This window comes from Alternaria metachromatica (genome assembly GCF_023757995.1).
Source record: "Alternaria metachromatica strain BMP 0045 chromosome Unknown scaffold_5, whole genome shotgun sequence".
NCBI lineage: Eukaryota > Fungi > Ascomycota > Dothideomycetes > Pleosporales > Pleosporaceae > Alternaria > Alternaria metachromatica.
The window spans coordinates 1,299,063-1,326,097 of record NW_026055496.1 but is presented as its reverse complement, the minus strand read 5'-3'; the positions used below and the strand labels follow the sequence as shown (position 1 = coordinate 1,326,097).

The 27,035-nt window shown below is 53.8% G+C and overlaps 10 protein-coding genes across 10 annotated transcripts; 3 read left to right on the top strand and 7 right to left on the bottom strand.

Annotated features, from left to right (window-relative positions):
- Nucleotides 1-902: 902 nt before the first annotated feature.
- Nucleotides 903-2,447, top strand: J4E83_003391 (uncharacterized protein; the record flags this gene model as incomplete). The annotated part of the gene is made up of 6 exons (XM_049330328.1): nt 903-926; nt 1,016-1,178; nt 1,237-1,371; nt 1,425-1,683; nt 1,737-2,132; nt 2,183-2,447. The coding sequence occupies 6 exons, from the start codon at nt 903-905 to the stop codon at nt 2,445-2,447; spliced, it is 1,242 nt and encodes a 413-aa protein (XP_049190824.1).
- A 2,422-nt stretch (nt 2,448-4,869) lies between these two features.
- Nucleotides 4,870-6,465, bottom strand: J4E83_003390 (uncharacterized protein; the record flags this gene model as incomplete). The annotated part of the gene is made up of 1 exon (XM_049330327.1): nt 4,870-6,465. One exon carries the CDS (start codon nt 6,463-6,465, stop codon nt 4,870-4,872), a length of 1,596 nt encoding a protein of 531 aa, XP_049190823.1.
- Nucleotides 6,466-6,982: 517 nt separating this feature from the next.
- J4E83_003389 (uncharacterized protein) lies at nt 6,983-8,664 on the bottom strand (the record flags this gene model as incomplete). The annotated part of the gene is made up of 2 exons (XM_049330326.1): nt 6,983-8,475; nt 8,661-8,664. 2 exons carry the CDS (start codon nt 8,662-8,664, stop codon nt 6,983-6,985), a joined length of 1,497 nt encoding a protein of 498 aa, XP_049190822.1.
- A 384-nt stretch (nt 8,665-9,048) lies between these two features.
- J4E83_003388 (uncharacterized protein) lies at nt 9,049-11,461 on the bottom strand (the record flags this gene model as incomplete). Its single annotated transcript, XM_049330325.1, has 5 exons — nt 9,049-9,338; nt 9,389-9,821; nt 9,870-10,744; nt 10,807-11,374; nt 11,432-11,461. 5 exons carry the CDS (start codon nt 11,459-11,461, stop codon nt 9,049-9,051), a joined length of 2,196 nt encoding a protein of 731 aa, XP_049190821.1.
- Nucleotides 11,462-11,889: 428 nt separating this feature from the next.
- Nucleotides 11,890-12,470, bottom strand: J4E83_003387 (uncharacterized protein; the record flags this gene model as incomplete). The annotated part of the gene is made up of 2 exons (XM_049330324.1): nt 11,890-12,327; nt 12,402-12,470. 2 exons carry the CDS (start codon nt 12,468-12,470, stop codon nt 11,890-11,892), a joined length of 507 nt encoding a protein of 168 aa, XP_049190820.1.
- A 680-nt stretch (nt 12,471-13,150) lies between these two features.
- J4E83_003386 (uncharacterized protein) lies at nt 13,151-15,124 on the bottom strand (the record flags this gene model as incomplete). The annotated part of the gene is made up of 3 exons (XM_049330323.1): nt 13,151-14,457; nt 14,545-14,842; nt 14,945-15,124. 3 exons carry the CDS (start codon nt 15,122-15,124, stop codon nt 13,151-13,153), a joined length of 1,785 nt encoding a protein of 594 aa, XP_049190819.1.
- Nucleotides 15,125-17,711: 2,587 nt separating this feature from the next.
- On the bottom strand, nt 17,712-18,797 carry J4E83_003385 (uncharacterized protein; the record flags this gene model as incomplete). The annotated part of the gene is made up of 1 exon (XM_049330322.1): nt 17,712-18,797. The coding sequence occupies one exon, from the start codon at nt 18,795-18,797 to the stop codon at nt 17,712-17,714; it is 1,086 nt and encodes a 361-aa protein (XP_049190818.1).
- Nucleotides 18,798-19,486: 689 nt separating this feature from the next.
- J4E83_003384 (uncharacterized protein) lies at nt 19,487-20,905 on the bottom strand (the record flags this gene model as incomplete). Its single annotated transcript, XM_049330321.1, has 4 exons — nt 19,487-20,077; nt 20,187-20,497; nt 20,547-20,751; nt 20,864-20,905. 4 exons carry the CDS (start codon nt 20,903-20,905, stop codon nt 19,487-19,489), a joined length of 1,149 nt encoding a protein of 382 aa, XP_049190817.1.
- A 556-nt stretch (nt 20,906-21,461) lies between these two features.
- Nucleotides 21,462-23,413, top strand: J4E83_003383 (uncharacterized protein; the record flags this gene model as incomplete). The annotated part of the gene is made up of 2 exons (XM_049330320.1): nt 21,462-21,891; nt 21,942-23,413. The coding sequence occupies 2 exons, from the start codon at nt 21,462-21,464 to the stop codon at nt 23,411-23,413; spliced, it is 1,902 nt and encodes a 633-aa protein (XP_049190816.1).
- A 1,184-nt stretch (nt 23,414-24,597) lies between these two features.
- J4E83_003382 (uncharacterized protein) lies at nt 24,598-26,512 on the top strand (the record flags this gene model as incomplete). Its single annotated transcript, XM_049330319.1, has 2 exons — nt 24,598-24,714; nt 24,908-26,512. 2 exons carry the CDS (start codon nt 24,598-24,600, stop codon nt 26,510-26,512), a joined length of 1,722 nt encoding a protein of 573 aa, XP_049190815.1.
- Between the last annotated feature and the right edge of the window lie 523 nt (nt 26,513-27,035).

Genomic DNA, 27,035 nt, shown 5'->3' with positions numbered 1-27,035 from the left:
CGGGTTCGGTCAGCTTTAATATAGCAGCGAGATGGAGGTAATCGGCGCAAAGTAAGTCAGAGGAGCTAAGTTCGGCAGAGCTCACTTCTCATCCCACATGGACTGGCGTGTCTCAGTGGCTCTACCGTTCAAGATCTCGTCAAATGGTCGAGTTTGATTCGCCAAGGACCGCAACGGCGAGGGCTAGACTGGAGGTTGGGTGCAGGGCTGTGGGCCATCTGGCGAGTTCGGGACACCACTGGGCGAAATGCGGGACATTCTGCGGCCTTTTCTATGAGAGTGACTAAAGTCGGCGGTTGTCTGATGGGATAGAGCTGCACCTGGGGCAGGGTTAGCTGTCGAACATAGTGGCACAGCACGGCTGTCGTGGACGGGGTGGCATTCTTCCACCAATAGCAGGTAGGCACGCGCGTGGGGGAAGCCAGTGTCGCTCTTTCCTTGGCCTCTGGGGAACCTCGTTACCCCTCGCAGCGCAATAAACGCCAACCACCACGCGTGCCCCAAGGAATTGCTCCAAGACAATTCCGCCATGTCGAGACGAGCTTTGCTGCTTCCTCGACGGCTTGGAGACGCCACGGCCATCGGAAACAGATGTAAAGCGCGCGCTGAGCAAGACACAGCCCCCACCATGACCAAGGCCTCGAATGATGCAACGTCATCCGGCCGCGGCTGCCGGCAGCACGCGTGAGGCCTCGTGCCCCTCATCGCGTTGCTGGGTCATATATCTTCCGTCGCTATCGATAAGTGGTCAAAGGCCGACGAAGCTGTGTCGGGTATTGAAGCAGCGCATCCCCTTCAATTCCAGCTCTTGTCTCGTCTCATCTTGCTCGAGATCAGGACAGTAGCTGCCAATCCTCTCTATCATCTGGACCTTTTCTCAGACCTGCAAAACTACAGTCAACATGGCGCCAGTAGAAGTACTCATGGTACGCTGCCCCTCACCACAGTCTAGCCGCAGCTCTGTGGCTCACTCACATCTGCGGCGCGTCGCATGTCAATGCTAATTGCACGCCAGGTCGGTACTGGAGAGTACACGACAGGATTCGTCGGAGGAGGCGCCTCCAAGTCGGACAAGAAGGTCGGTGTCGTAGGCCTGACGCTGTTCGACCTCCGAAGACGCGGCAAAGTGGGCAAGCTGTCCATGGTGGGCACATCGGGCGGCAAATTCCCCGCAATCCGTGAGTCGCACAGCATCTGGACGGTTTCACCATGTCCGGCATGCTGATATTTTGCCAGGCGAGCATCTCCAGAAGAACATTTCCGAGGCATACAACAGCTTGGACGTGTCATTTGAGGAGTTCCCAAAGGAAGGCAAAACCGATCCGAATGCGTACAAGACAGCGATTGACGCGCTTCCAAAGGGCAGTGCCAGTGAGTTGCAATATATACCCGCTCAATTGCCTCCTCCCATTGACGTTGCATAGTCACCATCTTCACACCTGACACCACTCACTACCCGATCGCCCTGTACGCCATCGAACGCGGAATCCACGTCCTTATCACGAAGCCCGCGGTGAAGCTTCTGGAACATCACCAGGCGCTTTTGGCAGCTGCGAAGAAACACAATGTCTTCGTTTACATTGAGCACCACAAGCGATATGATCCTGCGTATGCTGATGCGCGTTTCCGGGCGCAGAAGCTGGGCGATTTCAACTACTTCTACTCCTACATGAGCCAGCCAAAGTACATTTAACCCCTACTGAATCGAAGACTCTAATTGCTAATACTTCGATCAGGAGCCAACTGGAGACGTTCAAGGCCTGGGCGGGTATCGATTCTGATATCTCCTACTACCTCAATTCTCACCACATCGACATCAACGAGTCCATGATCCCCGATTGGAAGCCAGTACGCGTCATGGCTAGTGCTGCAAAGGGCATTGCAACAGAACTGGGCTGCGATCCTGCTACCGAGGATACCATCACACTGCTCACCAACTGGGTGAAGAAGGATGACCCTAGCAAGGTCGGAACAGGTGTTTACACAGCTGGCTGGGCAGCGCCTCAGAAAGCCGGTGTGCACTCGAATCAGTACTTCCACTACATGGCATCTACAGGAGAAATCCGCGTCAATCAGGCCAAGCGCGGTTACGACGTTACTGACGACGAGGGTGGTCTCCTCTGGTACAACCCGTGAGTTCAAATATCGCAAAGTCATCCCTTTGCGTACTAACCACTTTCAGATTTTACATGAAGTACGCTCCCGATGAGGAGGGCAACTTCGCAGGCCAGATCGGCTACGGATACATTTCTTTTGAGAAGTTCGTTGATGCCGTCAACAAGCTCAACGCAGGTGAGGTCACACTCGAACAGCTAGACGCGCGGCCACTCCCAACCCTGAAAAACACTATCGCGACGACAGCAATTCTCGAGGCAGGTAGGAGATCGCTCGATGAAAACCGGCCGATTGACATCATTGAGGAAAATGGTGTCTGGTCTTTGAAGTAGTCAAGTCGAGCAATCAAAAGCGAACGTGACACCGCTCAGTGGGGCGCGCCTACCATGTACCTTTTCGTCAGAGTCTCGCTCTAACAAGCGTTGTATACCTTTAGCCTAAGTCGCACAAGTACTGTTTACTCATCATCCATTGATCCTAGCATGACCTGATCGTCGCCTCCGCTATGGCGCGGTCCCACGTGGTACTGACACGCCGTCAACAGGCTCCACCCCCATAACGCGAGGACAGACCCGTAGACAAGGTAAAACAGTCTCCACAGGGTGGCGTATGCACAAAACAAGGGCATTTTGAAAAGCGGGAGATGCTCGGGTGCTCTAGTCAGTTTCTGTGACGGGCTCGGGCGAACGTCCACCGAACGAAAAAGGCTAGGGTGATCCCGAGACCGAGACCGATACACCCACTCCGACTCCGACACTTTGTCTCCTGGGAACTGACTCCCCTTCCTTAGTGTAGCACAGGCCGACGGCTGGTAATCCTAGCTCAGATCCACGGAGGGCTTTTCATAGCTGTTTCGAACTTTAATCCAACGTCGAAAATGTGATCCTTAATCCAACGTCGTGGGTGCCAGGTGCCTTAGATTTCATGACTGGCCTTTCCACATATACTGACTACGCAAAGACCATGTAGCAGAACCATTCGACTACTTCATCGCCATGTATCATCATTATATTTGTACACACTGAGGCACTCATTGACCTTTTGTCACTCACCATTCTTTGTTTAGTGATCAAGGGGTCGTACAGCCACAAAGCTGATGACATCACAACAATACCAACAAAAGCCGCTTAGACAAAGGCTATATGCTCTCTAGCATACTCAAAGCCTTCTGATGTATACCTCACGACCGTGGCTTTAGCGTTGTGCCTCAAGCTCACCTCTGTCGATGAAGAGGGAAAGAAGGACTTTGCGATGATGGACGAACGCAGGCACCTTTTCCAAAAGATCCAGAGCTCATCTGAAGCGCTCGTAGCAAGCGAACAAGACATACTGAATGACTTCTTTAGTACGCAAGGTCTCTCCCAGGTCGACCTGGACGAGTCTATATCGACCGAGCGCATTCGCACACGACATACACACACCACTCGGTCCGGCGCTCTTTTAACGGAGGATCGCGACGATAAAATAGATGAGGCATGTGGAAGTGCCCGCACAGTTCCTTATTTACGCCGGCGATGGTCTGTCGACTTGTACCAAACGCCGGATCAGCGATACCCTCAATTGAGCAACGACGATGGCGGAGCGGTAGAAGATGCCGTGGAAAGAGATCTTGTGCTTCAAAGGCATAAGCTTAGTACCAGTGAGCTAGACCGCGACAAGCACATGGTATACCTCGAGACGGAAAGGGCTCAGCTTCGCAACGAACACTTCGGCGAAATTGATCACATCGGAGTCTGGTTCTATGATGAAGTTCTGGACATTGGCCTCGATGCCATCTACCGTATACTTGGTTGCGAATATCACGACATCGCCATTCTCGGTACGCCTTTCGCTGCGGAATTGTACACGATTGGCCGCGACGAGACCGCGACTTTAGAAGCCGGGGGTGCGCTGCAGAAGACGATAGGAACAAACAAGTTCGTCATGATTCCCGTGAGTAATGGCTGGAAAAGGATACACGCTGGAGATCGTAGCGGCCATTTGCTCGGTACACACTGGACCTTGGTGATCATCGACTGTCACCAGCCGGTTATCCATGCACGACACTACGACTCTGATGGTACGTCCACCAATTTTGAAGCGGCTATGGTACTACTCCGTGGTTTCAGCAGAATCTATGCGGAAACGCGACCAGACTACAAGATTGATCAAAAGACGCTTGACACTAACCTCCACCGAGAAATGCGCTGCCCAAACCAAAAGCTCCACAACCGGTGCTACGCTGATGGTGGCGGTGCCTGTGGGCCTTTTGTATGGGCTTTCGCGAAAGATATGGTACAGTATATCATCGAATGTCATGAAGACGCTCACCGTCTGGGCCGACATGTTGACATTGGCATCACCTTGCCCGCTGGCTTTGCGCAACGTTGGTGTTGGGATTCGGGGGCGACGCGGAAAAGGATAAAGAACCTGCTTGAACTAGAACGAAGGTCGAGGGTTTGGCTCAATGGTACGCATGACTGGTGGGAGACAGATGGGCAGCCCGGGTGGAAAGATTGGCTGGCGGCCAGGAGTCAAAGGATAACTGCGGATTATTTCTGGGATCCGTGGCATGGCCTTCAAAGTTAAGATCCTAAGCAATCGTCATAGTTTGACAGCTTATGAAGATTTCAAAGTTTACATCATACTGTTCTCAACTTCCCTAATCACCAAGTAGTAGCCAAGTCAGGACTGGTACCTTGGGAGATTTCGATATGTTTCGTGAGCATCCCTCTTTTCACTATACATTCGAGAGATATCGAAAAGGTAACAAGGTTATGAGCCTACTATGAACGGCCGCCCAAATTGAGGCGCCAGTTCACTCTCTAGCTTCCATGGATCCCAAAAGGTCATCTCGTTCAATCCCTTTCCTTTCAGCCAAGATCTCCAACCTGCCATGCCGTCCCCCGGCGTGGAATTCCTCTTTCCCATACTATCCATCCATTCCGAAGTACGATTCAGCCACTCCCGGGTTCTCAGCTCTCTCAACACAAGATTCCATATCGTCCTACGCGTCTTCGTCGAGTCCCAGTTCCTACGGCGCTGGTAACCGTCTGGTAAACAAGGGTCGACTTGACCAACATCGGGAAAGTTGGGGTCTTCACGACAGTCGGCAATGTATTGCGTAATTTCCTTACTCATTTCCCACACGAAAGGGCCACAAGCACCCAGGCCGTCTTCTTCGCCGCTGACATTCTCATGGCCTTGGTTAGGGCAGTGTATGTCAATGTCAAACACAAATTCTTCCTCGTTGAAACGTCCCGGTTGGACATGATTGAGCATCGTTCGTACGCCAGTTAAGATCATTAGGGCCGCCTTGCAAATGTTCGAGTCTTCGATTGCGTAGTGATGTACAAGGCCAGCGGATTCGTGGTAGCTGGAGTCAAAGTAGCGGCCTTTGATGGTCGAAGAGCGACAGTCGACGAGGAGAAGAGACCAGTGATTGCCTGCGGTTTGTTCAGGAAGCGTGGAATCTGTGTTAAGGTTCGTCTTGGCCGCTTCATACTGACGTTCACGTTCCATGCCTGTCTCGTAAACTTCTTCGTACGCGTTACTGATCGGTACCAAGATGAAGTCTTTGTCCCTGCATTTCTCAATCAGCAGTCTATCGAACCATACTGCCTCCTGATCTTGAAGTTCCTGCGCTTTCCTCATACTGGTGTAGAGCTCGGCTCCCTGACTAATACGACAGATTGCGATCCCGTGTTTCTGGCAGTTGACTGCTCGTTCCAGTATATCCAGAGATGTATCTATGTGACTATCGTGAAACCAACCGTCTTCAGGGCCGAGAGTGAGAAAGTGGACAAACTGAGATTCTTCGATCGATGCATTTGCGGTTTCGAGGACAGTATAGCTGGGCTTTGCGGTGGGAATGTAGTCGCGATCAAAGACATCTAGCCGCCGAATACTCGTGTAGGTATCCCAACTAAAGGCTTCTGCTTCCCTGAACGCATCAGTGTCTTCGAAGACACTATCATACTTGCGCGCTTCGTGATGCCCATCACTCTTGGTTGACGACAGATCTCCTCCCCCAGAATAGGCCGAGCAATCAACCGACCAGCGGCGAGGATATTTCGTTGACCTAATCTCAGATTTGCGGAGTGTCTGGTTGTTGGTTACAGCTTTAAGAAGTCGAGCGCAGTTGCCGATTGGGATGGCATGAGAGATAAGATTGTCGGTACCTCTGCTGCTGACACGATCAACCCCGGTAGTAATGTAAGAGGCTGCCTTGAAACGGGGGACACTTGTAATGTCGAGAGCATCGATGGATTTCGACGACAATATTTGGGAGGATCCTATAGGCGGGAGACCATTCCAGGCAAGTGCTTCGTGGAGACTTTGTAGCGATTGGTGGCTAGCTTCCGTACTCATGGCGCGTGGTCTTGCGAGTTGTGAATGGCCAACGAGCGATATGAATCCCAGTGCATTCGAACTTGAGATTGGCTTTTCATGTGCAAGACGCATACGGAAAGTCATCAGATGATGTAGCTTGCTCTTGGCATTTCGCATCCAGGCAGGAGCTAGAGAGACATGAACACAATGGGGCACTGACAAAGCGTGAGATAAAGGATACAGGTCGTGAAAGAGAGGCAGACGGGACCAAGAGAGTGATACAAAGAACAATGATGCAGGCATCAGACACTTCACACAAGCAGAAAATAGAGCGAAGAGCTTCGTTAATGTTGATACGCAAATCGATCGCTAGCCGATCATCAGCATCGCTCGCTAGATGCTCCTTGATAACTATCACCAATGCAGACCCGAGAAGAAAGTAGAGCGACAGCAAGGAGAGCATGCACGTGCAATCCCCATTAACGAAATTAGTTCCCCGCCTCACAGCACCATGTAACGATGCTTAAGCTTATTTCCTCTCGTCTACGATCACATCTTAACCAGCCTTTCCGGCCTCATCCAGCCTTGTCAGCATGCCCTGGACCTCCTTGACGAGAGCCTTGCGCTTGAGCCTAGCTTCTGGATCACCTTCCGTCTCGACACCATCTAGCTTGAAGATGATCTGGGTCAAGATAGTCTCACTCAGCTTCTTGTATTCGAATGTCCTCTTCGCCTTATCTTCTGGCGGGCTCGCCATGAATTGCACGCACATGGGTACGAACTCGGTGTGGAACTTGCTGGCGATGGCATCGAGTTTGCCGATCGGGGTTTGGGGCTCGGCGGGTTTGGCTGGGGGAGGAGTGGGACTCGGGCGCGGTGCCGCACTGATATGCGAGGGGATAGGGAGGTATTCTGCGCCGGCCCCGCCAGTTGTGTAGCCGGGTGTTGAGGTGCCAGAGGCGTTTGCGGAAGAAGGACCCTTCTTCTTGCTCTTCCTGCCGCCGCGCTTGCGGGACTTCTTCTTGCCTGTGGTATTCGCGCCAGAGTCGACGTCATCTTCGTCATCATCGTCGTCCTCTCCCTCGCTGTATGCGTGTTGTGGTGCGTCTTCTGATCCGGGTGCTAGGCCACCGACTGGGGTTTCGCCTACTGTGACTAGAATCTCACTCCCGGTTCCGTCACCACGGAGGCCTTCTTCTCGGCCAGTCCGCTCGTCGTGCTTCAAATTCCTGCCCTTGTAGAACATGCGTATCCGCCTGTGGTCATCGACGCCCAGCTTCTTTGCTGCCGCTTGTCGAACTGTACCAATCTTCAGGTCTCCATCGCGTATGCTGTGCGCGGGGAAGTGTGTAGGATAATGTGTGCGCCCGTTCTTGAAGATGAGAACGTCTGTTTCCCGTTCTGGGTTCTTGTCATCCCAGTCGACGATTTCGGGTGCTTGCGCTTGACCATTTCGTCGGAGGTCTTCGTTGGTGATGTAGGAAAAGTCAGAGTCGTTAACGACGCCGGCGTTTGGCGAGTTGCCTGGACGGCCAAATGGCGAGAAGCGTCCTCCCCAGTTTCCGCCGGTGCGGGAGAACCAGGACATGGTGACGATGACAGAGGCTAGTGCGATAGCAAGGGTGGTAAGGTAGGTAGGGTCGTCGAGGCGAGGGTTCGTGAGGAACTCGGCGACGTCGTGGAAGCTGCGGTGCTGTAGGGCGCGCAACAGTTTCGATAGCGCGTTCGTGTGTTGGTTTTCAGTGTCGCCCGACGAAGAAGTTGTCGTGGAGCTTAGTAGAGATCGAGAGTCGCGGAAGTTGAAGGATTTCTTCAATTCGTCGACCAGGTTACTTAGCGACGCCACGGTGGTGGTGTGAGACTCGCCCTGCCAGTGTAGCAGGCCGTAAGCAGTCCGCGTATGCGAATGACGTAGTAAGCTGCCAGAAAAAGCCCTTGGTTGTGTAGTGGGGGGCGGCTGTAGGCGGTGTGAATCAATGTTGATCGGCCAAAAGTATGAGCGACTGGTACGGAAGCTCCGACCGCCCAGTGCCGCATCGACCCACTTGACTGCACATGTCTCCCACCTACGAATAGTCACTGAACGTTAGGCTTCGCTGCATACACACTGTTATAACTTAGCAAGTCAATAATTTCTAAGATCACGTATACTTCTAGCTTGATGGATTCTTCAACAATTCTTTACAACACGCCACGACTTGTTGCCGCCCCTGCTGACGCAGTACACAACTCACACATCACTCGTTGGAAATTTGGTGGTCATGCAATCGTTGATTCAGTATAATACACAAGCTAGGCTTGATCATGTGTACCGTTCTCGTAATGATCAGTGTCCATCGGACACGTAAGATCCAGAAACAAAAGGAAAGATTTTGAGGGTTATGCCTGGAGAACCGTTACGCCCCGATGCCAATTATGACGTGAGAAAGAACAAAGATTTGACAAGAAGGAAGTATCGTAAGTCATGAGGCGATGCACAAGCATCGTGACAAGTACGCCAGCAAATGACTGGAGAGTGAACTGGGAACAAATGCCCGTCGAATCATGGATGATGCATGTTCGCTACAGCTTGTGACGAACACACCTCAGTAGCATCACATTCTCCGACCAAGATAAGCAAGCTTACGCCCTGCTTCGTTTAGGCGTAGCAAGGAAGGCGAGCCTTGACTTGCTGATAGCACCCGCACGTCCTGGGGTGTGGCGAGCTGGCTTGCTTGCGCTGGCAGGGGCCTTTGGAGCGGGTGCAGGTGTCCGCTTCATCTTCTTGTTGGAGCGCGTGTCGTCGTCATTAGGTCCATCGTTCTCCTTGTCGGATGTCTCCTGGAGGGTCTCCAGCTTGCGCTTTGTGCCGTCGACAAGAGAAGATGCATCGCTCGGACGTACCATGCGGATCGTGCCAGTCGATACAGGGCCTAAGGAAATTAGTTAATCGTCGGTAAAGAGAGACAAGACGAGGACCTACCAAAGCTGACAGTGTTGCCGGACTCGAAGGAAAAGGAACGTGGATGATTAGGAGCTTCGCCACCGAATGTGAGGCGACGAGATGGAGAAGCGGTCAGAGTTTCAATCTCTTGAGAAAGATCTGGGCCATTGTGTGCTCCTGAGCCGAGAGTAGGATAGATCACAGCACCAGCAGGCACTTCACTGCCTGCCCTGAACTTCATCGGGGAGGGTGATTTGCCCAGCTCGTCGTGCGACGCGCGCTCCAAAGTACTACTGCTGAAGTTGACTTGCTTCTTCACAGGAGCTGTAGCAGGGACCAGGGACGGTGCTTTGTCGAGGCTCATGGTTGGAGGTGACATGTGAGTGCCTGCCGCGATTTTGCTAGGATCGTCCGAGAATTTGCGGTTTGGCGTGCGAAGAATTGATCGGACGCGCTGCAAGTTGCTGCTTGCCTGCTGATGTTAGTGGATACTTGGAAAAGCGCCCATAAAAAGACATACCTTGCGCATGCTCTCGCGTGCATTGTCCCTCAAAGTCTGCAGATGGCCAATGTTGCTAGGAGGAGAGAAGGTATTACGGGCAGAGGACGACTCGAAGCTACGATTGACAGACGGCGAAGCTCCCAGGTTGTTCGTGGAAGGCGACTTGCCTAGAGTTGGAATCATCGATGTCGTCTTCAGAGTCTTGACGCTCTGTGAACGCGCGATAGACGACTTCGTAGGCGTCATCAATCGCGCAGCTAGACGAGGGAGTGCAGTTTGAGATGTCTTCTTACGGGCCGGAGTAGCAGCTGCGCGGGCTGGGACATCGGGCACCTTTTCGCGAGACGCAGGGCGGGTGGTGGCAGCATCGTCAGATTCGGTGCGCTTGACACGCTTAGCTACCGGGTTACGGTCACCGTCGCCGTCGCGGGAGGCCGGTCGTCCATCGCGTGTAGGAGGAGCCATGCGAGCTGGTGGCTGGGAGCGTGGCAGGGCAGATCCGGTGAGGTCCATCTTGGATTGAGTGCGCTTCAACGGGGTTGGGGGAATCTTGCTTCCGGATCCTGCGAGGTCCATCTTCGACTGTGTGCGCTTTAGACCTCCAGCGGCACTCGAGCTCGGCTCCGCCAGATCTGCCTTCGACTGTGTACGCTTGAGTTTGTTCGTCTCCGTGTTCGCGAGCTCTGGTTTCGAGGGCGACTTCTTGATCGACTGGCCCACGACGGGCTTGAATCGTGTCGGGTCGGCGCGGAAAGCTGACGGGTGGTTCGCGATGGAGTCCATGTTCTTGAACTGCTTCATGTGTACGTCGCTGAAGCGAGCCATCTTGCCCTTGGCTTCGGCCATCTTGCGCTGGGGAGACACGTCGACCTTGGAGGACCACTCGCTCGTGCCTATATGAAAATAGCGATTAGAAAAAGCAAAACAGGTTGAGTTGACTATCACTTTAACGTACCGAACAGAGCACGGCTGCCACCACCAGGAGTGCCTGCGATCCCAGCGTCTTTCAGGATGTTGCGCGAGCTTGGGCTCAGCGTGGCTTCGTCTTGTTTCGAGAAAGGCGACTTGAAGCGGAAACGGAAGTTAGGCGATGACCCTACATTGGCCATCGAGGAGGCAGCTACAGGAGTCTTCGAGGGCGTTGCCTGACCCACCAGGCCGGTCGCTTTGGATGGCGCGGTACCCAGTGACTGAAAACCGAGCCAGCGCGCCTCATCCAGGATCTTGGCTGTGCTCGCGTGGTGATGCGCTGGATGCATCTCCTGTCCTGCCGGCTTGATCGGAGTGCGATCTTTCGGTGTTTGGCTCTTGGCGTCATCAATGAGCGACTTGGTTGATTTGCTCTTATGAGGTGTGGGTGTCGCGGCCGCTTGCGGTAACTTGGACTGGGCCTTGGGACCTGCAGAGGCGTTCGAGGGCGTCTTCCGCGCCATAACAGGCTCTGGCAATTCTGGAAGATCTGGAAGGCCCAAGTTGGGCGACGAGGCAGTGTGCCAACTATCTTCGGAGGGCGTAGTCTCGCGCTACAACAGACGCATCAGTAAATGTAAACAAACGGTGGAAAAGCAATGTGCGCGTACCTTGAGCAGACGAGCTGATCGACGCGCCATCTTGTCAAGAAATGTTCAAGAAGGATCAGCTACTAGGTTGCAACACGAAGGGAGCGGAGATTGGGACTGGCCTGTGGGTGGGGAGGGACGGGGAAGATATCGGCTAGAGCATGGATAAACAAAGCGCACGGGCCTTAACGTCCCGAACAGGAAACGACGTCATGAGGAACCACGAGATGTGAGGGCACGTGGAGACTGCAGACTACATTGAGATGTAAACATGGAAGTGGGTAAGCTAGCCTTAATGTAGGCTCTAGGATGTTCAGGTTTCTCCAGGGCTTCTAGGTTGACGTCCTGCAGAGAGGCACAACTGGCGCACAGCGCACAAGACAGAGCTTCGTTGTTTCGCGATGGAATGTTTTCCACATTAATGTCAAAATCGCCCTGCACTGACTTCGCGCATGTTCTACCGGATACTAGTCCACAGCTCACCAGCCCTTCCGCGTTTCCTTCCCAAGCAGTGCGCCAGGCGGTTTCGCCAAGCCAGCCTCAACACTTCTCTCCACTTCGTTCCTCAGCCCCTCAATTCTCTTCTCCTCATCTTGGATCTGTCCCTTCGTTTGTTCCTCACTTTTCCATACGAAGTTACCAGCGCCACCTCTTCCACTCCTCGCAACAGGAAGTTCCTGGCCTTCTGGATGCCATGGCTTGCTAATCTGTGGCTTCGATGATGTGGGAATAGCAGTTGCGTCAGCAGCCTGCGTGAAGGTGCCCTCTTTCTGAAGTTCAGTGGGCTGGTACCAATTGCCGGCACCACCACGACCCATGTGTGCGTAGTCTTGCGACGCATTGGAGGGCTGCACTTGTGGAGGGTCGCGTGAAGGTTGCGCAGCGGCAGTGGTGGAAGAGCGGTTGGCTTCGACGTCCTGTGTTGACGGTCAGCATACCTAAGAACACCTGGGCATAGAGGATTAAGAATGCATGATCATTATCGACTCACTTCGGCAACCTTCTTACTTTGCTCCTGCGCCGCGTAGTAATTGCCTGCACCACCGCGTCCGTACGCCATCGTGATCAGATGCTTACAGCGACAGACTACGGCCTCGTTTTGCAATTTGTTGTATTGGGCGTAGGTGCACAAGAGCTATCAATGTTGAACCAAAGAATTGATCAAAGAAGAAGATGAATGGAGAGGTTAGACGTTGCTACACGGTACGCGGCTCCGAGTGGGTCATGCGAAACCATATCAATCTGCGCCCAATGTTCTGGATTGATAGGAACGTGGGGAAAGGCTTGTCTAAACGACGATCTACGAGATTCAGTGTGGGGTCGGAATTGGTCATAAGCTTGGCAAATTGATAACGCGGGCTGCCAAGCAGATGTCACCGTCTTGAAAGACGACTCGGGTATGATGATCTTCTACACATGCTTCAAGGTTTGCATATTAGTTGCGCGACGACTGCTCAAATGTCAATCAATCACATACATGTCATGTAATCCTCGAGTTGAAACTTTGAATAATCGTGATATTCGCACACTGCTACTAACAAGTGGAAAGCTGAACATGCTACCGAAGGGCCTATTCCCTAATGGCAGCCGTGAAAGAACATAACAAGACATCGCTATACCGATCGAAACAGTTATTGGCCATCGTCCCTGATGATGCCACCAAGCCTGGTTAACTCCTTGACGCCATCATTCCCTTCTGAACTCCATAAAGCATCTTGAACCCGCCCAAGAAGAGAAACACTACTCTCGGCCCTCTTGTACAGCGCGCAGTACGGGGTAGAGGTTGTGTGCATCGTCGTCGCTCATGCGGCGCTCGAGATCGTGCTTGACGTCTTCCTCATCGTCAGAGAAGTCATGCGACTCGAGTCTGTCTTTGAGATACGCCCTGAGCCTCTCAATGACTCGGATGTTCTCAACCCAGGATTGCTGAGACTGGTCGCCTTGTTCTGTGTTGTTTGACGACGCAATGCTTGGTGAGCGAAGAGCAGGGTCAACCTTGGGCGAGTGGATAGCCAACTGGTTAACGTCATGGTGAAGACTGTTTTGCTCAGAGTCCCGGCGATCCTTGGGCGACGCACCGTCGCTTGACATATCCATGGAGTCGTGCTCTGATCGGTCCGGAGCGGCTTTCTGGAGGAGGTTACCAGAGAAGCGGCGACGGCCATCAGAATCAAACGCTGGTGCAAGTCCAGAAGATGGTGCAGCAGCTGACATGTCTGACATCGCGCTGACAGATGGTAGAGTAGGGTACATGCTACCAATCGAACTCCTTGATGTGGGAGAAACACCGTTGTTAGAGTGCTGCGCACCAGGAGAGTGCTGAGATCCGTATGACAGCACGCTGGATGCTGGTGTCAGAGCAGGGGTCTCAGCGCTGGTGGATCCGATGGCAGTGGCGTGAGACGACTGGGAGTGGCTAGACGAAAGGCCAGGTGGCGAGTTGCTGGAGCGGTAGCCAACGCCGGTAGGAACGTAGTGTCCGGGGTGGGCCACACCAGCAGCCGCAGCGTGGTTGGGGTTCTCATAGACGGTGCTTTGCAGTTGCTCCAAGAATTGGTCAATGTTCAAGAGATCGCTCTTGGTCCTGAGGTTGGGAAGCGGCAGAGAGTAGGGGTGGTGCATGGGTGGGTGCTGTGCTTGAGCAACCATTGAGCCGCCGTGGCCATACTCAGACATGCCCTGGCCCTGGTAGCCGCCTCCACCTCCACCAAGGACGGGAAGCTGAACACCTTGGAGACCCATGAGCCGTTGGCCGACATCATAGTAGGTGGTTGGGTCAATGGCGCGACGCTTGGCGTCTCCGAAGAACTCGTTGAGCGCATCATACGCGGCGCGCTTCCTGATTTCGTAGTCGTTGTTGAGCTGTTGCGATTGGTTCACAGCATAGTAGACAGGGCCATAGGCGGAGTTCTGGGGTGGGCCTCCGTAGAATCCGGCTGGGGCACCACCTGGGTGTTGCTGGCCGTAACCTCCGTTGGGGCCGAGGGCACCATCAGGATATTGGTATCCACTCGCTGTGGCAGCAAGCGCCTGCAAGTCAGCGACAACTGTATGTTCTGTTAGATAATGATCGAGGTTGGGTAGCGGACATGGATCGAAGTTGAGATCGACCAAGTCATGTGAGGAGTACTTACGCTTGCCGTTTTGGCCCGGGTAGCCTTGGGCGCCGTGGGGACCGCCTCGGTTGGGCTCTGGGGAGCGGAGTAGCACGGAATCGTCGGCGTGCGTCTTTACGTGCTTCTTCAGATCCTGAGGACGCTTGAACGCCTTACCGCAGAAATCGCACTTGTGCGGCTTCAACGGCACGTGCACGCGAATGTGGGAAGTGATGTGGTCACGCTTGACCGTGGTGGTGCGGCAGTTACCCCACTGGCAGGTCAAATTCAGGTTGTTGGTGCTCTTGCGACCAACATGGCGCTCACAGACGTGGTCCTGCACGCAAGTCAGCGAGCTGCAAAGACGAGTAATGGCAGTGTTCTACGCGTCGCGGCGCGGTATGCAGCCGTCGCTAAGCACACTTGGCGAAGAACTTACATAGAGCTGCTCAGCAGAGGGAAGACGGTCGCCGCAGTTCTGCCACTGGCAGGTAAGCTGGTCGCCCGAGCCTGCAGAGACTGAGGCGGGTGTTGGGGCATTCTGCTGGATGGGGGTGCCCTGGGGCTGCTGTTGAGGAGTCGTGGCCGCTGCGGGCACTGTATTCTGAACCTCGCTCATCGTCTTGGCGAAGGTGCTGGCAGTTACCAACAATGGTGAGGGTAAAATGTGGGTGACAGAGTCAAAACCGCGCAGAGCGATGACAGTTATCGCAAAGTTAAGCTACGGTAAGGAAGGGGCAGTCTGGGGTCGTGGAGCAAAGTCAGAGGAGAGGGCGCCCAGAGGTTCTCGGGGGCAGTTGGCAGCTTTTACCAGCGGAACGGAGCGGGCGAAGATTCGCCCAGAGAAAGAGAAACTGGCGCGGCCCATGAGCGAGGCACTGCCGGGCTAGGCCGGGGCAGGCATGGTCCGTGTAGGGTGGGCGCAGACGTCCTGTGATTCGGCCTTGCCTGCTCAGCCGCCCCACTCTCGTGCTCACTGGCGCCTTGGCCCTCATCTTGGCCGAACGCGATGGCTTCGCCGACATCCGTCACTCGCAAATGACCACATGCGACCCAGATTCACGTACGCGCTCCCTGTTTTCGCGGGGTATCTGGTCGGCGCATCCAGAGACACCACGCACAAGCAGGGCCATGGGCGTTGTTGCGCGCGCCGCTGGGTGCCTTGCCGCACGCTCGACCCCTCACACAGAAGCGACACAACCGAAACAGCAATCAAAATGCGGAATTCTTGGTGCCCTTGGCTTATGAGCAGCAGCGGGAAGTATTGGCATCCAATCTACTCCAGTTTTCGCTGCGATCCCATGCTCCTGTCACGCCATCCCATCATCGCTGGTGGCGACAGCTGTGGCTGGTTGGCTGGCTATACCACATACCTTGAATTACTTGGATTACAGAGCCGCCCGACTGCCCATCGGATGTCTTGCTGACTTCCCGGCTCGGGCGAATGGCCTGTCGCACTCGCATTCTATGCAGTGGGCCATCGATGCTTGCCAAATGCCCCTCATCTCAACGAGATGTTTACGGCACACCAGATCATGTACACGCCTGTAGAATCATTCAGCATGATCTCGATCTTCGGCGCAAATGTCAATATACCAGCCTGTCAACCTTGTAGTCGCGCCGGCCGTATGTAGATGAACTCTGTCGCAACCACCTCCCCTTGACATTCCCTGAGCATATAGTACACTTCCAACACGTCGAGGCCCTCGAAAAGGTCCCCTGAATGGCTCCGGGTTTCCATGTCTCAAACGGTCGCCAGCTTTGGGCGGGATGTCCACGCATCCACGTTTCCACTCTTGGCTCTTCGCCAAGTGCCCAGCAAGTAGGCCAAGAATTGAGCGATTATCACATTGAGGCTATGCACGCTTACGAGGCAGGAGGTATGACCTTGCGGAGCAATCACACCTACCGCGTGCGTAGTTCGCTCGTAGTAAGTCGCACCGGTCCCAGGAGGCTGACCAGAGCAGCCTTGCGGTATTTTACGTTCTATTAGCGGCTCATACATTTCTTCTTTCCAAACATAGCCGGATTTCGATCTCCGTACTTCAGGGGCATGACAGCCATCGCGCGAACTGCGAACGCCTGCATGGCTTGTATCATGTCTTAGTATACCAATTCTAAGTTCGGCAGATCTTGCATGAGACGTTGCTGCATCGAATTCACGAGGTGCATCTGGAACGAAACAGGAACTGCATACGTCTACGTTCTTCGACGTAACTTTTACTTGATTGAATCCGAACAAGGAAAGCTGGGTTGTTCATGCATCTCAGTACTCTCGGTGATACGTCGAGACCGGGCCTTCTTCGTTTCTAATGAACCAGCGCATCTAACCACATACACATCACCGCCTCGAAGGACTTAGTTCCGATCTCTCTGTAACATCTTGCATCTACCAAGCAGGAGACGCGTGTACACACATCAAGTATGATGCATGCAATCAGTTACCTGTAACACCTTGCCTGCGCAGTCAGAATGCGCGTCGCAATTGACGAACCAGCAAGCCACAGCACCGCCACACGTGTCTCCTATCTGCACCATGACGGACGCCACGCCTCTGCGCCGTCATCCAAGATCAGCGGAGGGCCTTGGAAGATAGGAGACAGGTCTTAGCACCCATCAGGCACTGTGCCTGTCTGCCGATGCATCCGCGTTCTCGTCCCGCACGAACACCAAGAGTACGGCAGAGCGGAATTCTTGATTCTCAGTCGCCAAGCCCCAACAGGTACTTCCTCCTCCACAACTATCTTCGTTATCAGCAGTTCATCGATGATCGCGTTGAGACTAGATTTCCAGATTGTCTTAACGCTGTCTTACAAACCAACAAACCAATGCAGATGACATCCACATGCAATGAAGACTCAATGAAAATACATGGCTTTTTCCTAGCTTTTACCATATTGCAAGGCTCATCTTTTTTCGCATCAGCTCAAGCTACACAAGCATGAACTTTGCCTCACTCTATATTCAATGAGCTCACCACACTGACCTGCAAGGGTTTATAGAGGTATATTTGTTGAGAATCCACGTGGCATGCTGCGCATTCCCTGCAGCGCCCAGGCAAAATCCTACTTGTTAAGGAAGCCCATAGACATGTAAGGATGCGGCATGTAACCTGGAACCCGCAACATTCCGCAAGACAGAACACTGCTGTGATGATGAGTCCAGAATGCACACCTTCTCAAACTCTATGCCCGATGTCTCCCAGCTCATCCCCTCTTCGCCGCCGCCTCCTTCAACATATCAGCAATAGCATAATACGCCGGCTTCCTCTCCAGATTCTCATCCCACAAGCAAGCATTCCCATTACCCGGGAACGACTCCGGCACCCAACTAACCGGATCCCAAAAGTCCCAAACGGTCACTCCAACACAGCTCTCTTCATCGACACACGCACGCACGGAGTCCGCATAGATGGCCGCCTGCGCAGCCGTCTTGTTCGCGTTATCAGGCAGCCCAATCCGAACGTCCAACTCCGTTAACGCCGTCTCTAAGCCCAACGCGGAGAACAGCTGCTGCGAAGCCCGCACATCGTCATAAGTTGGCGCTCTGCCTACGGTGAAATGCGCCTGTAGTCCTACACCATCAATCGGCACATCAGCGCGTTGATACTCGCTGATCATGCGTGCAACAGCCAAACTCTTGTTGTTCACCCTCTCAATCCCGTAGTCGTTGTAGTATAGTTTCGTGCCTGGACTTGTGTACTTTCTTGCAAGGCGGAACGTATGTTCAATGTACTCCGGGCCAATGACATCGAGCCAGATGGACTTGCGCAGCGTGCCGTCGTCCTCGAATGCTTCGTTTACAACATCCCAGGCGTAGCAGTCGTTCCAGTAGTAGTCGGCGACCGTTTTAATGTGTGTTTCTAGGACAGAGAGGAGGCTAGTTTTGGTCCAGTTGCCGTTGTTCACCCAGTCGGGCAGTTGCTGGTGCCAGAGGAAGGTATGGCAACGCCGCATTTGGTGAGCATATTTGCTCGGGTCAACGATCTCGTCGCCGAGCGTCCAGTTGAAGACGTTGCGTTGGGGCTCTGTGTGTATCCATTTTTGGCCGTTGGACGGGGTAACTTGGTTGAATTCGGAGCGGTTGAAGGCTATCGAAGTGTACTCGTCATTATCGAGGACGACGTTGTCGATGGCGGTGCCAAAGTACTTTAGTCCAGCTTTCTTTGCGAGATCGCCGAGACCTGGAGCAGGTTTGGGATGGGAACCCTGTTTGGGGTGTGCATATATGGGGGCCGGTGTTGGAGAGGCGAGCACAAGCGGAAGGAGCAGCTGGAAAACGGAGGACTTCATCTTCGCGGTGATAGTGAGCCTACAGGTGGGAGGCGTAGCATATGTTATACGGAAGTGAAGTGCACATCACATCTTCTTCGGGTATTCCCCGCATTCGAGATTGCCATATTGCTCTATACAGCTCAGCATGCGGTCCGATTCCGAGACGGTCTGTCAAGACCCGGGCTTGGTATCTTTACTGCTCGTATACCATCATACCCATTGAAGATTTCTACTGGCGCTGTTGTAGCCAGACTTCTTCTGCAGAACTCGACGTAACGTCGGAAGTTAATTTTGTACTGCGATATGATGTGGCTTTCACGAACATAAGAGTATTAACATTGCGAAAGGCGACCTGGCTGTCTGGATCATGATGCGATTAACCGCGGGATTTCATGGTGTTCATTACGAGCTTGGTATGCCATTGGGTTGGATCCTGACACGGCCTGTGCGCATCTGGGGAAGAACCAGTCGACGCCAATTGGTGGAGTCATATCAGTACAGGCCGTCGTAAAAAGTTGTGGTCTTCGATTAGCAAGCTCGGCGCTGCAAGGTACGCGGAATGTTGAGATCAGGCTAAATGGAAGTCCGTTGGTTACGGCTGAATTATCCGGCGAACTCCCGCAGTGTCTGGAGTTGAATGTTCATATTGTCTCGTTCTATACTTTCCCTGGACTACCATAATCTTACGCGGCGGTGCGCTTAGGCGCTCATCGTTGTAGTTTTCCAACTCCATTGAAAACACCGGCCTCCTCTAATTCTTTCTCAGAAATCTTTGGCATGGGGCTGACGGCATCTGCACGTTTGAGTGCACTTTCGATGCTGCCCCAGAAGTCATCGAGATTAACGCCTCTAGGTATACGACAGCCACCTTGCCCGGTCGGTAGCTTGGTGACCTTTGTTCTACCAAGTTCACCAACCTTTGACTTGTCTGTCGAGTGAAGGCCTTCCGTGACTATATCCACTTGAAAGCGTTCGCCACCCTTGTCGTCGAATATGCTAGGATTATAGGCGGCCGCTACGGCGAGAGGATCATGTAACGGCGGTCCTTCGGTTATAGAGAACACCTCGGCGTACGTGCCAGCGAAGAAGGACATGATCTGGGTGAACAAGGCCCGCATAGCTGAGGGTGTGTAGTCACTCTTCGAGACTGACTGATCCCATATCTCGTCTCCATATAGTTGTGTTTGGCGGACTTTCTTCGTACCGAGGACTTGATGCGTCAGGTCGAGAGGTATAAGCGTCGTCTTTGATTTGAGAACGGGGTGCGAGAAGATGAAGTGGGATGCTTCGGGGTCACACTGTTGTTGTCAGCATTCTCTAAGCATGCGAATGATCGATGTCTTTACGTAGATCTGTGGGAGTTGTTAGCCGTGCCGGGCAACATCATGCATGTAGATTGCAGCATACGTTGAACTCAGCATAAGGTGTCCAATTGCCAAATCGTTCACCTTCTCCTTGAACTGTGCCCATTGGCGCATCCGTGAAGCCACCACCGACTGCACCTCCCATTATACTGAGGCCTTTGAGATGAGCCGCTAGATCTGTGTACTTCTGGAATAGCAGACCAATGTTGGTCAAGGTGCCCGTAGAGACCAACCAGGCGGTATTCTGGGGTGTAGCAATGAGCGCTCGGTACATGGCTTCGAGGTGGTCGACATCGGTAGCTGCTGGTTCGACGGGCTTGGGGAGCAGCGTCACGCCGTCTAGGCCGGACTCGCCTGTTCATGTCAGCGCATACCCATGGGGACTGGATGAGGTCTTACATGCCATGAATGTCAGCGGCGTGTACGGCATCGCGTATGATTGGCTTCGCAGCGCCCGAGTAGACCTTCACGTCGCGTCTTCCGATTGCCTCGAGGATTGCCCTGGTGTTGTACGTCGTTTGGTCGAGCGCAGCATTGCCGTGGACGGTGCTCACACCAAGCAGCTCGACTTTCGGGTCGTGTGCGCAGAGAAGGAGGGCGTAGGCATCCTGGGGTGGTCATGAGCAGCGTGTGGGGGAGAGCTTATCCGAGACTCACATCATGCCCAGTATCCTTCCTTGGTCAGCACTACAAATAAGGAAAGCGCGAACGGATACACACGCAGTCGAGCCAGATCGGGGTCTTGGAAGAAGGGTTGCTCATAGTTCTATATGAGTCTACCAGTTGTGTGTCTATTTAGATGCAGCTTCAACTGCAGATACGTACCACATGCACTGCATGCACATGCAGGGTTGCAGGCGGGATGCTTGGTGGGGTTGCTGCACCGCTACTGGCTGAGGACCCAGGAACGCGCATCTCTATTTACGCCCATTCTCGTCGATGCTCGACTCTCATTCTACAAGACTGTGTTCACCGACGCGTCGAACAAGCAAGCGACGGCAGAAGGAACGTGTTCAGCTCGTGCTTTGAGCACGTTTCGATTGGCTGGCATCACTGGCGCCGTCAGCCCTGCATCAGCAAAGTCCGAATCCAAGTCTTGCACCGTTACAAGCACACGTATACAACACAACTCCTCAACATCACCGTCCAACACTTGGCCTTGTTTCCTTCGGTCGCTACGCATTCGTTCTATAATCTGCGCTGCAGGCAAACCTTTTCGATCCTCTTGATGAGGACTTGTACGCTGTGAAGCTTAGCTACTGCAAGGGTTATTCTTATCCGCGATACGCAGCATTGATAGTCGAGAAGGGGCTTTGAAATGGACCTCTTTCGGCGTCATAAAGGCCACCATGAGGTCAAGACAGATCAATACTGGGCACTTGGGTACTACTTTGAAAGCCTGAACGACGAGCAGAAACATCAACGCCGGGAATATCTGGAATGGTATGGATTCGTCGCACAATGGTCCGTCCTGGTCATATTTGCGCTCTTTCAGATTGGCTTCGCCTTTTCGTGGGTGATGAAAACCGGGTTGAAGATTGATCAGCCCAAATCACCGTCATTCACCAAACGGCCAAAGGACAGGCTCGGATGGCTGCGAAGCATACAGACCGGATGTAGCAGGATGAGCTGGTGGATGCGAAAGGATGTCATTCGGGGCTGGAACTGGGGCACAAGAGGAGAATGGATCGGAGCCAGCGTCTGGACAGTGTGGTTGCTGTATCTTTGCATTGCTCACACCGGGAACGGTATGGACTGAAGATCTCCGACGTTCGCGTCTACTACTGACAATATGTAGACTACCTCCATCTCACCAAGCGTTTCGGACAAGTTGGCGCGTCGCAGCTACCAATTCACTACTTACTGGCAGTGCGAGCACCATGGAGTCCTGTGCAATGGCTGACACGGCTTTCCCACGAGCAAATCAAGGCCTCGCATCAGATCCTGGGACGCATCACATTCCTGCTTTTCCTAATGCATACGGCCCTGTATTTGAACTTCTTTGTTCTATCAGGGTTTCTAGCAAAGCGCATTAAGGACTGGGACGTCATTTGGGGCCTTGTGAGCATCATCCTCTTCACCACCATCTCCACGACTGCCCTCGGATTCATACGCCGCAAGAACTATCGAGTGTTCTACATCTCTCATATCGCTATTGCAAATTTCATCGTCGTGCCCCTGTATCTGCACGTATCTCATATCCGCATCTACGTGTATGAGATTCTTGCGGTAGAGGCATTACATGTCATTTCCCGAGCTGTATGTCTGAAGATGTACCAAGGTACTCTCAGACTTCTGCCAGGCACCAATCTCGTCCAGGTCCGCATCCCGCTGCCGGCAGAAAGCGCCGCGCTTACTTGGAAGCCTGGCCAGCATGTGTACCTCAGCAGACCGCATATCAGGGGGAAAGCTCCTACGTGGTACGACCAATGGCTTATGACGAATAAGACGAACCCCTTCACGGTTGCTTCCCTCCCGTCAAAAGACAAGGAACTACTTCTCATTGCAAGAACGCTCAACGGCAACACCAAGTATCTGGGAGAACTGGCGCGCTCTTTGTCACAGGGGGGAAGCAATGTGCCCATGCTACCTACAGCTGGTGGTGACATTCCCATCCTGCCTTTCTCCCTCGAAGGACCATACGGAGCCTCCAACCGACTACCTGATTTATCAGACTTTGACAAAATACTTTTGGTAGCTGGCGGGGTTGGTGCAACGTTCATCATGCCCATCTATCGCAGCATCATCGACTTGCACGACCCCACACCTGCAGGTACCCAGATCCGGTGCATTTGGGCGGTTCAGAAGCTGGCTGAAACGCAGTGGGCATTCCCTGCAAGTTCCGCACCCAATGACGAGCACGAAGATGACGCAGCGGCCGATGCGAACGAGGGTGGTTTATTGCAAGGGCCGCAGATTGTCGAGGTCTACGTTACACGACCTTCGGGACCCAACCTGCAAGTCGACGCGAGCGCGGCTGGCGTGTTCGCTATTGACGACGACGAGGACGGGGAGGGGATTGAGATGCAAGAGAACGAGCAGCTGCTGAGCATGGAGGAGCAGATGGAGAAGCCGCGAAAGGGGATGCTTGTCAGAAGCGGAAGGCCGGATCTAAGTAACGTTGTCGATGAGGTGTTTAGCAAGGGTATGAAAACGGCGGTAATCTGCTGCGGGCCGAAGAGGCTGACGGACGATCTCAAGAGAAGCGTTGAGATTTGGGTTAAGAAGGGACACGACGTGTTTTGGTACGACGAGACGTTCGGCTGGTGAAGGACAAGTTCATAGCAGGCGCATTTAAGAGATCTGAGCTGCTCATCAGCCTTGCTCCTGCCGTCAACCCGGCAATTGGGTATTGACAGTGGGTCGCATCGGTCAAGCCTCTTCCCGCAACCCGGGATCTTCAATTCACACCACAACCTTCTCGTTTGAAGGTTTGGACATTCGATGAATACCTCGGGCTAGCCGTTAGATCGAATTCTAAACCGCTGACCGCCTCTGGACCACGCCCGATCTCCATGACGGCGGACTGTGGGCCGTTGCCGGAGGCTATCTTGTCAGGAACGGGAAAGGCGCAGGGAGACGGAAGCTTGTCAAGACAGTTGTGCACTGTTCAGGCTGTGTGCATAACAGGGAAACAATCAAACTGGGTTCATGGGTGCCTGCGAGTGTTTACCCGGCGCGTGGTGTCTGCTGTAGGTGTTTGGGAGTCGGCGATGGAGACGTCGTCAAACAGCAAAAAGACTCTGCGTGTCTAGGATCGCGAACTACATGCAGGTACTCAGTGCTTTTTGCATGCGCGTGTAGCAAGGCCATCTGCGTTTAAGGAGTTGGACCCATGATGTAGCCATTCCTCTTTGGCCGCGGCGCAGATTAGACGAGGCCCGAGCGGGCTGCAGCCAAGGGCGAATCACCATCTTCCCCAGCAAGGCGAGCAACGCTCCCAAATCCTCTTCTCAAGGGCTCCTGCATCCCGTCGCGACTCTCTCACGAATCATTGTCACTGCCGTGGCTGGACTCATCGTGCGCGGCGGCGTTTCCGATCGCTAATATTTGCTTGTCTCTCGTTGTAATTCTCCTTCACTTCCCTTCTGATCGCACGCGCCAGCACCACACCCTCACCAGACAGGGAAGTTGCTTGCACGCGCATGCAAACCACCCCTCACAACTTCCGACCAGCGTCCCCACACCGACGTCTTGCCTCCTTCTCGCCCATGGCATTGTTTTTATAGCTACAGCGTTATAATAGGGACCTTGCTACCGTGAGGCTACTTGTACACCGCAGTCTGCCAGCGGCCGCGGTCTCTGCCCGGCATCGCCCCTTCTCCGCCCTCGACACTCCTGGTTGCGTCGTCACCCGACGTCGACTGTCTCGTACGCCTACGCCGCCGTTGTCTACCGCCTCATAGTCTCCGGCACGTCATCGGTTGGTCCCCAGCCACCTCGCAGCCCCGTCCATGGCTACTTTCGCGTCATCCCGCCATACGCCAGCTTCACTCCAGCAACTCACGCCCCCCAGTAGTTCCCACGGCGCAGGAGGATCGTGGGACTTTGCCGTGCCTGTGAACGATTCGGTACGTACCAAGTTTAGTCTCTGTAAAGCTGCGTCATCTGGGTCCGGCACGACTCCGCTGGGACACTAGGTGCACTACTGCGGCCCTCCCCATGGCGCATCTGACCGCCAAGTTCGCCCACTCACAGTGCAATTTCAAGGCCTGCCTACAGTGATGTCAATGTGCGAGTAGTAGCGTGCTGACCATTGTGCAGAGACAGTCATACGACCAGGAGCCCTACATGTCTGAATACGGTGCTCCCGCCCACGGTTCTCGACAGCCCCTCACTTCGCAAGCCAACGGATTCGTCAAGCCCGTACGCTCGCCCACGTGGGACTCACAGGACCAGAACCGCCCACAGTTGGTCCCTGACCGCATGAACGAACTGCATAAGAAGAAAAGTGGAGACATGATTGCCAGCAATGTCGACCAGGACAGTGTGTTGGAGTACTACAAGAGCCACACCACCAACAAAAAGGGCCCCGTTTCCGTCAAGGGAAAGCCCAAGAAGAAGACGACCAAGCCCGGTGCAACAGAGCCCGAGTATGACGCAAACCACTGGATACACCGAGACAAGCTTAAGGAGATTGAGACTCGGGAACTAGAGGAGGCAGGCTTCAGGGTGGGACGGTCGAGCAGGTCGAACAGTCGCTCGCAAAGCGCCACGCGACGTGCGCGAGACCGGACAAACTCTGCATCCACGGACCACACGCAGAACGGCGAAGAGCGAACCGAGCCCCGCAAACGCATATCCACGATACCAGCTGAAGATGAGGATGCGACGGAGGAATATCATGCTTGGAGCCCGGGGGCCGACGGCACAACCGAGTTCCAGCCATCTTCTCAGCGAACAAACCACACTGTGAGGCCTAGTACGTCTCGCATTCCTCTGCCCAAGACGAGCGGTATACCTGTGCCTGCTTCAATGGCAGAACGTGATGCGCCGCTGCCAAGGTCTAGAGGCAACAGTGGAAACTGGAACGGCGACGCGATCGCTACCATGGGTGCACGCGTACGGAGCGGCAGTGTAGGCAGCCAAGCATTGCTCGATGATGTCGACGACGGTCGGCAGACGACGCCTCCATATGGCAGCCACAGGCGCAATACCTCTACTGGCAGCTGGAGTCCGCCTAAATCGCCCCAGAAGTCACCTATGAAAGCCAAGACGCCTGGCAAAACGAACGCTACTGGAGCACGCAAAGCCAGTGCCCAGAAGACACAGCCTCGGTCCCGGGTAACCTCCAACAACTCGCCTCCAAACCGTCCCCGTACCAGTGGCGGGTCTACCAATACTAGGCCTACCACTAGCCACCGACCAGAAGGTGAGGCTCCATGGATAGCGTCCATGTATAAGCCCGATCCGCGTCTGCCTCCAGACCAGCAGATTATCCCAACCCATGCCAAGCGGATGCAGCAAGAACAATGGGAGAACCAAGGGAGGGTTGGTTCCATGTATGACAAAGACTTCCGGTTGTTGAACGACGACGACATGGGGGATAAGCGACTCTCACAGCTCGCCAACCTTGACCCCATCGCCATCGAGAAAGCCCGAGAGGCTGAGACCTGGCCACTTCCCAGCCCGACAAAGCCGGACTCACCCGCATCGCTTGAGAAGGTTGACACAAACACCGCCAAATCCCCGGTCAACGAAGGCGGCTACAGCCTGACACCGAAAATACCTCAAGGTGCCGAGCGTGCTCCTTCGCCAAAGCTGGCTCCTCCTATCGCCCCGGCCGAGCCAAAGCCTGAGGTGACTCGCCTGCCGGAGCCGAAGGAGGAGCTCAAGGAGAAGAAGGGCTGCTGCTGCATCGTCATGTAGCTTTCATTGCTTTATATACCCATTTCATTCCTTACTTACACCAACTGCGTTCAAAGACAGGTTTCCTTCATTGTACGGCGTTACTGGAGCACAGTCTTTGGCTTGGTGGCTACATTCCTCTCTACATTCAACTCGTTACACGCCTGGGCTGATAGCGTTCAGCGATCATTCTCGTGTTACCACTTGCTATCTTTCTAAACCCTCCGTACAGTCTGTGCGTCTGGCGTTTGTATTCATTTATCTGACTTGGGATACTTTTACATCCATGAGCATATCCGATCGGCCGACCGCCCGTATTTCCTTAGTTTATCGTATACAGAGATGGGACATACATGTCCATGGCTAGCAATGGCCTCAGTAGGAGGATGAGAAATGTTTGGAGGAGACATGGCTACGGCAGGTCCAAGCAGCAGCGATGGAACTGTGTCGTGGTAGTAGAATGTACAGACATACAATGATATCAATTGTTCGAAACTGTGAATGTGCTCAACCTCTTTTCGCGAATTATCATCTCGGCAGGAGA